The 13,463-nt window shown below is 45.3% G+C and overlaps 1 protein-coding gene across 1 annotated transcript in view; it reads right to left on the bottom strand.

Moving 5' to 3' along the window:
* Positions 1–266: 266 nt before the first annotated feature.
* The window catches only part of LOC311141452 (calmodulin-regulated spectrin-associated protein 1-B-like), a 43,490-nt gene continuing 30,293 nt past the window's right edge, over positions 267–13,463 (bottom strand). The window contains exons 9-18 of the mRNA XM_084176788.1: positions 13,056–13,233; positions 11,817–11,911; positions 11,517–11,595; positions 8,947–11,302; positions 6,197–6,333; positions 5,643–5,893; positions 5,277–5,379; positions 5,013–5,128; positions 4,713–4,831; positions 267–2,706 (exon numbers count right to left, since the gene is read on the bottom strand). Of these exons, the coding sequence (XP_084032914.1) occupies positions 2,410–2,706; positions 4,713–4,831; positions 5,013–5,128; positions 5,277–5,379; positions 5,643–5,893; positions 6,197–6,333; positions 8,947–11,302; positions 11,517–11,595; positions 11,817–11,911; positions 13,056–13,233 (3,731 nt within the window). The 3' untranslated portion in view covers positions 267–2,409. The remainder of the gene's footprint in view (positions 2,707–4,712; positions 4,832–5,012; positions 5,129–5,276; positions 5,380–5,642; positions 5,894–6,196; positions 6,334–8,946; positions 11,303–11,516; positions 11,596–11,816; positions 11,912–13,055; positions 13,234–13,463) is intronic.

Genomic DNA, 13,463 nt, shown 5'->3' with positions numbered 1-13,463 from the left:
TCTAGGTTTAACTTCAATTAGTCTTTTTGGCCCAGCACTGTTGGAAAAACTTTAGATATACATGATATTCAATTTAAGTGAACGATGCCATCAATAATCCCTAGGTAACTGGTGTAGGGTGAAAACAGGGCATGCAAAAATATACTGCAAATATGTATTGTAGGTGTCTGAATAGTCATGAACATGCACATGAATGCCGAACTATAAATCGAACTGTTGGTGATGTAGGCTGAAACATGTACATTAAGTAAAATGTATTCTCAACAGACAAAAAAAAAATGTTTTATTAACTTGAACATTTTATTCAGTTTCAGTGCGTCCGTTAAAAAATAAATAGATGGTATGATCTGAAAGAAATAGTAAAATGAACAGGGATGGAAATTGCATACAGTAACACAACTAAATGGTCATCAATGCCAATACAATCGTTTAGTAAACATAAAAACACTAACATTGAAAAGATCTATAAAGAAATTAACCAAATGCAGCAAATTATAATCAAGTATTCTACGTATTTTTGGAGACAGCCGTAGTAGTGAAGAAATGAGGACTTTTTAAATCGACTGCTCAGTGTTAAATCTTAGTGTTTTGTTTTAGTTCAGGAAGGGTAGTGTTTCTCTGTTGGGAGAGCAGAGGAGTTCAGTTTTAAAAACTATACCATGTTCTGTTTGTTTGCAATACGTTTCAAATGCCCATTTAAAGTTGAATTCCACTTTTTGTACTCCGTGAGTAAAGTGCACGTGCAACACTTATAGTTGTTCTTGAGGCCAACATACGGTATCTAATAATAAGCACTTGGACAGACAGAGAGAAATAGAAAATGGTGGCAGTGTTTGTTGACACCTTTCAGGAATGTTCTTTAATATCGGTTGGTAGGTAAATAAATAGACCATAGTCACACAGAGTAACCCATTATGAATATATGAAATACTGTCATTCAAACCGGTTACAGCAGGGCACACACACACACACACACTCTTCAGAACAAGAGCATGCAGCTCTCTGGGGAAAGAGCTAGAGAAGAGGAGAAAGCTGGGTGGGTAGCAGGGTTGGGGTCAATTCAGTTCATTTAGGAACTAAGCCGAAATTAAAAATCCAATGGACTTGGAATTTTTGTTAACTTCCCGAATTGAAATGGAATTGACCCCACCCCTGGCGGGTAGCCGATCACTCATGGAATTGAAAAGGGAGGGGGGGGGGGGTGGTACATTGCATGATAAAAGCCTTTGAAACGTGATCATGAGTGGAGTGCACCTTTATACAGGACATAGTAGTGCCCAGTGAAGAGAAACACGACTAGCTCTAACTAGCTAACGTATGTCAGACAGATTCATGTATGTTATGATGAAAAACACAACATCATCAGCTCAACTGCTGTATAACCAACCACACTGCTCAATTAAAAAATATACACACCAAAACAAAAAAATAAGCATCATGACATTTTTCTACAGTACCAAAGCCTCTATTCATCGTCAGCACGCCCTCATTTTAGAGAGTTAAAAGGCGAGCAGACAAATAGTTTAAAACGACCATCATAATTCTATACACACCAGATAGACAGTGCTACAACGGGCTGATCTGCATTTAAAAGCAGTTGAAGTTTGAATAAATAGACAGTTGACAGTACCACTATGATGCGTGAAGAAGGCCAGCAGATGGTCTGGGAGGAGCCCAGGTAACAAACGGGAGATCAGAGCAGCACATTGGACAGAAAGATAACTGGAGAGGCAAGGTTGGCGATGCTTGTCTGGTAGATCGTTCAACTGCAGATTGTTTTTTTTTGCAGCAGAACGGTCCTATAAGTCCTAAAGGGACATAAGGACCTTTCAGGTCAGATTTTGCAGTAGAGCGATTTTGAACAACCCACCCCCTCCAAGAGCAAGAGGGGCGTTCGTAGGGTCATAACCAGTCCAACAAGAGAGTGAGAGAGTGTGGGGGGGGGGGGTTATAGTGTTGTATGGACTACTGTATGTATGCTGCAGCTGAGCTCAACCATTCAGTGCCAAACCAATAAATACTTCAAGTAAAAATAAATCCACCACATGAAAAAATGCCACATGCTTCTCTTAGTCTTTAGAAAAACAGAAGCGAATGAATTGATGATCAATGGACACCCTGAACAGAATACATTGAGATCCAGAGAGGACCCTCCATATTGGTTCATGCAGATGACAATCCCACACACAGGCCACCAGCACAGATGTATACATCCATCCATGCCACCACATTAGTGTGAACTGAAGGAGCCACGTGTCTGTTCATACATGTGGCCTCTCCTTCAGATTGATAGAGGGAGTTTATTGGCTGTGGACATCAATGCAGTTTATCTAGGAGAGCAGGGTGGAATGGAACCTAGGACAACCTGGGAGTGGAATGGAACCCCAGAGTTCCAGGGGCCTCCACAGATTATTTCCCGCTCTTCTTTGGCACAGTGGTTCTCTTGGCCTGCCACAGGTGGTTGTGGATTGTGATGGCGTCTATGCTGACCGACACAGTCTTGGCGGGGATGACTGTGAACTGCTTGCGGTCCGAGCTGTATTTGTAGAGCTTGTCGATCATCTTCTTGCTGATGCTCTTGGGGCCCGTGCCGGTCAGCTTGAGGATCTCCTCCGTGTCTGGGAAGAAGGAGTAGACTCCCCGGAACTGGCAGCCCCCGTCCCTGAACAGGATCATCAGGTGGTGGGCCTCAACCTTCTCCAGCTCCTGGGATGAGATGGGGGGGGAAAGGAATTGTTAGTTAGTATGGCTGACAAATATCTTGAGAAGCATTCTCACATTCTAAGCAATTTGATACCCACAGGTACAGTGATGTCTGGATGTCCTCCTGGGAAGGGTCTGGAGTTTTCCCTTCCTGACCACCTGATTGACCCGCAAAAACTCTAGACTTAAGTTATACTCAGAGCACTTTAACAGGACATCAGTGTGTGTTTAGGATAAGAACATGCTGTGCTACAGCTGTAGAATTTTGAGCTGAGCAGCTCATTCTGGCCCACTAAATGTGACCTACATGTTACAGTGCTCATTTACCCAGCATGGGGTTTGGCTGAAGTTATAAATGACTGATAAATAGGACAGAAGAACTCAACTCTGGAGGTTGGTGGTTCACATCCCTACCTTGCAATTTGACTATGACAGTGGGATCACAACAGTATTGTGAGGAAGAGCCCACAAGTTACAGTTCAAGCCTATTATAAGACAAATAAACTGCTCTCCCTTTACGGCTGAATGGCCTGAGGAGGCAAGGAGCAGACTTTTTTTTTTTACGACTCATGTGTTAGGGGGGGGGACTACGGTATGTACTTAATCCAAGAGATTGTACAAGAAAAACGAACACATTTTAACATTATGTGAACACTTGAGGAAATCTCAGGTTTATCTCATATGAACATTCTGAGATATGAGTTCCCATGTCACACTATCTGGCCATTAGAGCCCGCCTTCTGCGAGTCTCCCTATAAATTAGAGGACTTACTAAACAGAAATTAGATCAGCTCTTCGTGAGGTGTGCCCACGCCTTAGAGGTAATGATCCATCTCCTTGAGAACCTAACGCAACTTTGACTTGCACAATCCAACTCCGACAGAGATAGCCATCTCCTGAGAGGATCTTTGCTGAACACACTCTGCTCACTCACAACGAACCGCTGAGTTTCTCTCCCTCCCAATGAGGACCCGAACATTCTACTGCACCCTAGTGCCTTAAGCTTTATCTCTTTGGACTGAACGGAATTGAGAACTGAGAAAGAAAGAGCTCCGACGAGGGAAGAGCTTCTTCGGCTGCAAACTCCAACGCCAGGACCACTTACCTTTTTCCTGTTTCATCGCTGTCAACGGAATTCCAACTGAACCAGACGACACTCAGTGAAAATACATTATTGCATTAAATGTCCCTTTGGGTGACGCTGTGTTTGTGTAAAAGTGGTGGCAGTAACTGATTATTGTAAGACTGTTAGTCTTAATTACATATCAATAACCAATACTGTCCTGGCGCTGTCCACAGCAGGTGTTAACCTGTAACCGGGCCGGTATACCCCTGCTTGGGGAGCCTATAGTTTCACGGCTTTGAAACTTTACTGATGTAGCCTCTCTTTCACTTCTCCTGTTTTCATAAATAATCATTTCCAATTCTCCAAAGTCCTGTTAAAGTGTTGTCATATCTCCCTGTGAGTACATAAGCCTTACTAATCTGTAGAGTTTTCCACTTCAATGATTGTACTGCATTCCATTTGTATCTTGAGTCTATTAAGACAACTGTACCTACCCTATTTTCAATCCATTTTAGTCTAGCAATAACACTTTGAAGTATATCTGTTGTTGCATTGAAGTCCTTAATGAGCAATTCGATTCTTGAAGTCAGAGCTCGATGACCATTCAGAATGAAAATATAGTAAATTGACTGTTGACTATTGTTGATATAGGATTAATGGTATAACGGTTAATGATAACTACTGATAGCGTTAATTCAAGGGGTCTCTATATCAAAAACCTTAAAATGGTGCCCCTCAGATTAATTTGGATAGGATAACAAAATTAATTAAATGATATCAATTATTCCAGTAATCAGTATTAATCAGTCAATTACCTTGAATATCCATAGCCAAAAGTCACAACAACAGTGAGATGACAGCTCACGTGTGTGTGTGTGTGTGTGTGTGACCATTTGCTCTGCAGTGTGTGTTAATAGCGTTTCACAGTAAGGTAAAGCTTTACCTCTAGGAGGGTGTTCTTCTGGGGTTCATTGACCTTGCCGGCCAGGCAGCAGTGAGAGATGGCATTGAAGATGATTGGCTTGTTGGACTTAGAACTGGGCTCCTTGAACAGCTTGGGACCTGAGGACACAGTGGACGACAAGTCTTCACATTAAATGCTAACATTAACAGAGACGAGGAGAAAGAGAGCAGAGCAATGGTTTTATGGGAACATTGTAGGGGTGTTATGGGAATATTATGGGAACATCATGGGAAAGACTGTTTCCCAGCATGGCAAAGACTGACTTTTATGTGTACTGACCAGTGTATTCTGCCATGGAGTTGATTGAAGATGCAGTGGATCCGTTGTCCCAGTCTCGCTCAGTGTTCCGACTGGCATTCCGACTCAGGCCTGGGAAAGACTCAACAGACTCACCACTGGCGACGGATAGCAGAGAAGACAGAGATGAGCAAACAAGAAGAGGTTTTAAAAAATGGCACACAGAGAAAGAAAACAAACTGACAAATTATACCCAAACCAAAATACTTACACAACCTCCCACATACATATATTTGGGGCACTTACCGTTGGGATCCTGCCCCTCCAGAGTGAACGCTGTCTGCCTCAGTGGTGGCAGCGGAGGCCAGGGACAGACTGGAGCCTGATTGGGCACTGCTCAGGTTGTCAGCTACCGAGAACCAAAACACAGATGCCATCTTAGTATAGCTAACTCTTCCTATTACTCCTATCCTCACACACAGAAATGCATGACTGCAATATTGTCTCAATGAGAATTGGGAGACATGAAACTGGCCTAGCCTGAGGATGTCAACCAATCCTGGTTCCAGAGAACCACAGTGTCAGCAAAAGTCCACACACACTGCAGCCCTCTAGGACAGGAGTTACTAACCCCAGGCCTAGTAAAAGAAACAAAAGTGTGGTGGTTTTTACGTGTAGAAGAAGAGCACTTGGAGGAGAAGGTGTCGCTGGAGGACTCCTCTCTGCTGAACACAGACTTGGGTCTGTGAGTCTGGTGACTGGGTTTCTTAGGCTTGGTCTTGGTCGTCTTGGGCTTGGCCGGGCTGCCGAGGCCCTGCTCCTCCATCAGCTCCTGCTGCTTCCTCCTCAGGTACTGCTCCTTTATCAGCTCCCTACGGGCCTTCTCCTCCTCCTTCCTCATCCTGTCCTCCTCCGCCTTCCGCCTGGGGGGAGACAGACCACAGGCTCAACAACTGCTGCATTTGAATAGACTTATAACACCCGGGAAGGAAGAGGGACAACGCAGCTATTTTCTGTGTTTTTCTATGAGTGAACATTTGAGGTGTAAAGAGCAAATATATAGGTGTGCAAAAACTTGTGACTACACTGGTAACACGCTATTGTGGGAGGGTTTTGGTGGTGTTGTTAAGCTAAGCTAGTGCTTAGACAGTCTTATCCTACCTGAGCATTATGTCTTATCTAACAGCCATAGTTTTGATTTGGTTGTAAAGACTTATGTTGGTTACCTGGACTCTTCCCGCTTCTGTTCGGTCTCTGCCTCCAGCTGTAGTTTACGTAACCGGGCCTCCTCAGCCTTCTTCTGCTGCCTTACGAGAAACGCTGCTCTCTTCTTAGCCAGCTCATCCTCTGCCTTCTGTTCATCCTGTAGCACAACACACTTACTAGTAGCATTTTCCTCACTTACATTCAATAAAACTTGATTTATGCCACAAACACTTGCTTGTGTCTCCTCCCTCGTCTCTTGCTGTCTCCGTAAGAAGTAGCTTTATTTATTCAGTGAAGTAGAATTTTATATTATTCCTTCCAGGCCAATTTTGTACTATAAAAATGATGTAAATCCTTTCCCTGTCCTAGACATTCGACCACTCAAAAGATTAGGGGAATAGACCGTTAGCCGGTAAAGAAATGAAAAGCTGATACAATTGTAGGCGGCCAAATTGTCTGGGAGAAAAACAATCCCCTCGATTAGGCTACCTAACATACACCCCGATTTCGTGCTACAGAGCGAGTGAGAGGAGCCTTGGCTCGCATATATATATATTTTTTTTATTTTGTAAAATTACCAGGAATCTTTTCTCAATGTAATTCTAGGTATGAAATGATTTTATATATTTTTTTAAAATCTATTTTTAGCCTTAGTTATGGTCAATTTGCAGTGTACAAATTATTATAATTATGCCCCCCGACCATCCGCTCGGACAAAGATCGGTCCGCGGCTGAATCCAGTTGCCTACCCCCTGGCCTAGGCTACTGTTATTGCGAAGATGGAGGCCTTTTACATTGAAGTAAAATGAAAGTTAGAGGAAAAAGAGTTTGTCTTTAGTGATAGGCCTATTGTAGTGGACAAAGATGAGAAGAAAGTTAGCGCGTCCAAATGTAGGCTACTGTGTGCAAATCACTATTCAGGTAGAATGCCATTTTGGAACTTTTAATTTATTTTCGTATTTACAAGGTTTAAATTAACAACAAAAATCCCATGACTAAAACTTAAGTCAATCTCAGATCGATTGTCTGGGGCAAAGTTCACCTCCCCTTTCATGTAAGAAAGTCATGACCATCATGCCTTTAGGGAAAGAGGATAATTTTTAAAACTGCAAGTTTGACCAATTCCTGTCCCCTTGCTGAGGTGGTCCTGGGCCCTCCCTGGGATCATTTTTATGTAGGACTGAGAAGCTCAGTTCTGGTGACTTTTTAAAAATACATTCTACTCCAAAATGAATTAAAATAAAATTACGCTGACACCATCTCAAATATAATTTCCACCAACAGAAATGTGCCCAATAACATATTGGTAGAAATTATGTTAAAGGCCCAGTGCAGTCAACATTTATTTTTTCCTGTGTTTTGTATCATATTGTACAACAGCTGATGAAACTAACACTGTAAAAGTGTGAGAGGGGAAAAAAATGTTAAGCTATTTTTGTCAATTTCAATGGAAAATTTAAATTGTTACCCAGAAATTATTTGATATTGAGATAAAAACAGCTGCATTGGGCCTTTAAAATTATTTTAACATGTTGGACCATGTATATAGCCTATGCATGGTCTATATTCTCAGATGCGCTATTAGCAATAAGCATCATCACCTGTAGCCCAACTGATGCAGCATAGTGGCTATACAATTTACATAGGTTGAATCATGGGATTTGTCCATCTACATTTACCCCATTGGACACATCCTGATTGTTATTAATAATTTTATTAGAAATAATTATTAATTTGATTAGATTTTTTGGGTTTCTATTAGAAAGTATGCCATTGCCATTTTAAGACGCCATTGCCCCATTGAGCTCTGAGTTGCGCAGCTGCGCATAAACAATGCTTGAAACTTCGGTTGTAATTGCATTTGTAAAACGATGCCACTCGCACAATTGAAGTAGAGAAATAAATGTGGTAGCAATGGAAAAACTGGGATCCCCCTCTCTTTTAACAAAGGCCAAAACTGCTTTCAAAATAAATTTGCCGTGGGCTTCCCGAGTGGGGCAGCGGTCTAAGGCACTGCATCGCATTGCTGAGGCGCCACTTCTGCCAGGGGGGCAGCGCACAATTGGCCCAGCGCCATCCAGGTTAGAGGAGGGTTTGACTGCTTGTCAGAATACATGTTTCCCTCCCTATTGCTCTCAACTTGAAAGCGCCTCAAAAATAGTAGCACTGGAAAGTTGCATCCTGGGTGAAATTAGATTGAAAATGTAGGAATTCGCCTGCTTCTTGTACGTCTATATCTGTATAGCAGACGCAGTAGCCTATCTGACAAGGATAAAGAAATGAATATCGGTGTCGTAGCATGCCGCCAGCATCTCTCTCTCTCTCTCTGGAGCTAGGCCTAAGCTTCTCTTCCTTCATATTATTATTATTTTTTTAATATTAATATCATACGGTGGACGTCTAAGCCTATAGGCCGCATGCAATGCCCTGATGCATTTAGTGCTCAAATCTCTGACAGCTGAACCGTGAGGTGGACAATCATTGTTTTAGGAAAGTTAAAAAAACTATCAAACAATAGGATATAATAATTTGCATATGATACACATCGAAACACAGAATAGCGTAGTGTTTATGTAATTTGTTATAGGCTGTTTTTAAAGGAAACGTAAATGTAGATCATTTGGACATTTCTCGGATCTGAATGCATATGGAAGCCTGGTCAATTTCTCAAATGTCCGGTAAATTAAAATCTTCCCGGTCACGTTGTCCAGCGCCAAATTTTCCTGTCGGAAAACCACACACACACAAACACAAAAGAACACACACACACCTTGAAGAAGAATCCCAGGCCAGACTTCTGTTCCCCGTCTTCCCCATCCATGGTGCTGTTCTGACCACCGTCTCCCTCCATCTCCTCTGGGTCCTTCAGGTCTGACAGGTCCACCTCTATCAGGGGGGCTTTGCTCCATGACACCTCCTCCAAAGGGATGTTCTCCTTCCCCGAGCCGTCCGAGGAGTTCAGCTCCCCTTCCCTCAGGGCACTGGACAGGCACTCAAAGGACACTTCTGGGGTGACCGCTACCGGGTCGATACGGGCCACTGTGCGCAGGTTAGCCTCATCATTGAGCCTAAAGGTGGCGCTCCGTCCAGGCTTGTCCTGCCCACTGATTGTCTCTCCTCCAACAGAGGGTGTTCTGATGTCGGGGTGGTCCACCCTGGGGGACCTGCCCCCGGGGAACTGCCTCAGGTGGGGCAAGGTCTCCAAGCTGTGGGTGGGGGTGATTGCCCTGCTGGAGGCAAGGCCCTGCCGCCCGTGCTCCTTGGCCAGCTTCAGCTCAGACGGTTTGGACCTTGGGCCTCTGGCCGAGGTCAGTTTGGGGGGTTTCCTGGTTGGTGCGGTACCTGTGGTTGGTGCGCCGCTGCCCATCTCCACAAAGTGGACTGCGGCTTGGGCCTTGGGTTCAGAGCCGCTGGTCTTGTCGTTGGCTGAGAACGGAGGAGGGGGGCCGGGAGGGGACTGTACATTCTGTTTCATCAGCAAGTCCTGCTGGAGGGACAGCTGCATCATCTGCTGCTGGATGCTGCCGATGGCATCATTCAGCATCTCAATGGAGCGGTTACATTCATTCAGGTCTAGTTCTTCGTCCAGCAGCAGACCAGGGCTACCGCTGCCCTTCCTGTCCACCGTCTCTAAGGCATCTGGGAATGGCGAGGTGGCGGACTCTGTCTCTTTGGCCCCTCTCAGTGTGTCCAGGCATGTGTCATCTTTCGAGCTCCCCCCTTTGTCCCCGTTGAGCTCCTCTTTGGAGTAGTGGTCTGGTTTGAGCGGGAGGGGCAGGGTGTCGCTCTTGCCCTTCTTGACGATGTGCAGAAAGGCAGCCTTACCCAGCTTCTGTCTATGTCTGGCTGACAGCACCTCCATCTTCTTCTTCTGGTGCTCGATGGCCTTCCTCTTCTCCTCCAGCTGCATGTGGAGCTGGACCAGCTCAGAAGCCAGCAAGTTGGTCCCACCGTCCCCCCGTCCCCCCTGGGGCGAGGAGGGGCTCTGGTCCCTCTTCAGCCTCCAGGTGGTGGACAGAGACAGGGGCCCGCAGCACTCGGAGCCATCTGGGGTGGTCCTTTGGGAGCTGGATGCGCTGGTTCGCAGGTCTTGGTTGCTGCCAAAGCGCTGCTGGGCCTTCCGTTCTGCGAAGCTGGTCATACGTACGCTGCCGCTGGCCAGGCTGCTGGCCTGGGAGTGGGTGCTGAGACAGGGGCTGGAGCGTCCACTACCACCATCATCCCCTTTGTCCTTGTCCTCCTTCTCCTTCATGTCCTCCTGTAGCTTGGCTGACTCTTCCTCCTCGTCGAAGGCCTTCCTAGGCCTGGTTGGGTCCTTGGTGGTGAGGGCTTCATCCAAGTCCTCCTCATCAGCCTCTTCAATGTCTGGTTCCAGGTCCTGACCAGGCTTCTGGTTCTCACTGTCAGAGTGGAGGTAGAAGCCCCCAGGCGGCTCTCTGGAGGAGGGGTCCACACTACTGGTGACCAGGGGTTTGAAGGCCCCTAGTCCCTGGGGTGGCCCAGCCACTGAAGCTTCAGTAGACAGGTCAAACTCCCCACTAGAGGTGGGAGTAAAGGTCCGATTTAGGCTAGTGGGGGTTTTCCTCCTGGCCGACGCCGCGAGTCCAGGCCCCCCCTCTACACTTCGGATAGACCCCCCTCCCCACGATCGACCCACCTCCCCGCTCTCCTCCTCCTTATTCAGGCATACAGACTTCTCTTTCGCCGATTTCAACACAGCAGGCATCAGTGGTTCTAAGTAAAAGCTATCCTTGGGCCCGGCCCCAGCAGTGGCGGTTGGCTGCGTCGCCTCTCCCTGACTGGGGAGAGCGGCTGACGCATCAGTCCTCATCACCGACACAAGCTGCTCCTCCTCCTCCTCCATGTTGACGTTTCCTAGCAGGCCGTGGCCGTTGACTCGGCGGGGTGCAGGGCTGACTGAGGCACGGCCTACCTGGGCGGTTCTGATCAGGGTGTGGCCCTGGGGGGTGAGACCCTGGTGTTTGGGGGTGAGGTTGGCTACGTTAGAGGCCAGGCTGTCTTTACTGATGGAGCGGGCCAGACTCACACTGTCCCCAGAGGCTATATCAGCGTCGCTGTCGGTGGCTGAGATACCAAACGTGTATGGGTTGAGCGTTGACATCGGCCTGGAGGGAGGGAGAGAGGGGAGTGAGACACCATACATCATGAACGTGATCAGCACAACATTAGAAACAAAGTCTGTAAATGATAAGAAATCAGGTTTTCTGGAGTTAAACAAAATAATACGATCTGAGATTCCTGATTCTTTGATACACGTGTATCATTAATTTTAGAACATTTCATACCGTAAGAAAGAAAGGTGTTATTGTCATACTATACCTCTGTCTCTTGTCAGGCCAGGCCTGCACTGAGCCTCGTAGCTGTCTGTTCTCCAAGGAGTTGGAGCGGTTTCTAATTCCTAGACACACAGACAAAACATTGACCATACAGCTACCTATAATACACAATAGAAAAGCCATCTCTGATATTGAAATGTGGGCTGTAGTAATATTCCACTATAACAAAAAAGGTACACAACTAGAGAAAACCATCAGAAAAGTATAAATGTAATTTGTAAATGTGCCTATGGGTGGCTTTGGATAGTCTTGTATGGTAAATGGTAACTGTGGTGGTGTTTACCTGATCCGTCATCTCCCTGCTGCTGCTTCTGCTGTCTCTGCCTCAGAGGGAGGAGTGGGTGGGACGGGCTGAAAGCTGCAGCAGGACCTCTAGTACTGTGAATCACACGCACACAAACCATTACCTACCTAGTCTACCAGTCTTTGAATGTGGTCTGCTGATGTACTGCTAAAATTCTATTTTTGCAGAATGATATGCTTTCCTAGACTATGTGAATTCATTGAGGTCTTACGTGATTCGTTCCATCTTAATTACCCAGACAGTTTAAGGGATTAGCCCTTACACCTTCAGTAAAGCAGATTGACCCACATTCCCTAGAACATTATAGGTTTAGTCGTCTCACACAGGGAATCATCTTATTGCTTGCATTTTTTTAAAGTCCAATGCAACCGTTTTTATCTCAATATCAAATCATTTCTGGATAACAATTAAGTACCTTAGTGTGATTATTTTCAATTAAAATGGTCAAAAAATGTTTTAGCAAAGGGCAATTTCTCAAGCAAGAATTTAGCTTGGACTGTCTGGGAGTGGTCTGAGTGGGGAGGGGGAAACTTAAAATTAGCTGTTATTGGCAGAGTGGTTTGGAACTCTCTTTCTTATTGGTCTATTAACTAATTTACTGCATGGTGATGTCACCATGGATGGCCAAAACTCCATCCCACCAAAACAGGCTGCGATTTCAGGCAGTCTTTTCAAACAGCTCTTATACTAAAAGGGCATTATCATAACTTTCAGTATTATTCCAACCTCAGTGTGGAAGTACAAATAAAACACAGCAAAATCACATATTTGACTGCACTGGGCCTTTAAGAATGAGTGAAAGTGAGAACTAAAAAAGTAAAACAGACATCAGGAAGAGACACCCCATAACCACCCACCCGCCACACGGATAAACAACCCATCATTCAGTTGACTATGGTCTTTGTCCATCTGACCTACTGTCCCTTTAATCCCATTAATTAACCCCAATCCTAATCTTTTACCCTCCCACTGATCAACCAACAAACACGATACACAATGTTCACGGAATATGTTTTCTTCAAGGCTGGAATGATTGTGAATCATGCATTAAATTAATATCGATAAACACAGTGGAGGAGAAAGCGAGGGCAAAAATTGGAAGGGCCAGTTAATGCGTGTGAAAGGTGAGAGGAAGCCATGTAACATTTTCAAAGATCTCTATGGGAAATACAGATTGATGAAATGACAAGGGTGGAGAGAGAGGAAGGAGAGACTTACAGAGGATCAGAGTCTTCAGCAGGGTGCAGGAAGTACCTGTTGGAGACATCAGGGCTGCTCTGGGCAGACACAGACAGTGAGGCCTCGGTGATGCCAGGGGTCACCTGGAAGCTGCGCTTGGTGGCGTTGGAGATGGGCACTGAGGGGCGGGCACTCTTTGGCTGAGCCATGGCTCGGGCTGTTGTGAGAGGAAGGGAGAGGTGTCAATCAAAACAGAGGTGGGTGGGTAAGGAGTGGAAATTGTATCCTTGAACTGCTGCTGCTTATTTCCATTCCCAGTCAAGTTCTGTCTAAATGTAATCTGTTAATATCAGAAAAATCCACAAGTCAACATATATAACAGACTATTGAAATGGCAAGGGGATTATCTACAAACTTGCAATGAAAAGTTGTGGGAATTATAGTAAT

Source organism: Coregonus lavaretus (assembly GCF_964263955.1).
Source record: "Coregonus lavaretus genome assembly, chromosome: 14".
Taxonomy (NCBI): Eukaryota; Metazoa; Chordata; class Actinopteri; order Salmoniformes; family Salmonidae; genus Coregonus; species Coregonus lavaretus.
The sequence above is the reverse complement of the archived record's forward strand: the minus strand, read 5'-3'. Positions and strand labels throughout refer to the sequence as shown.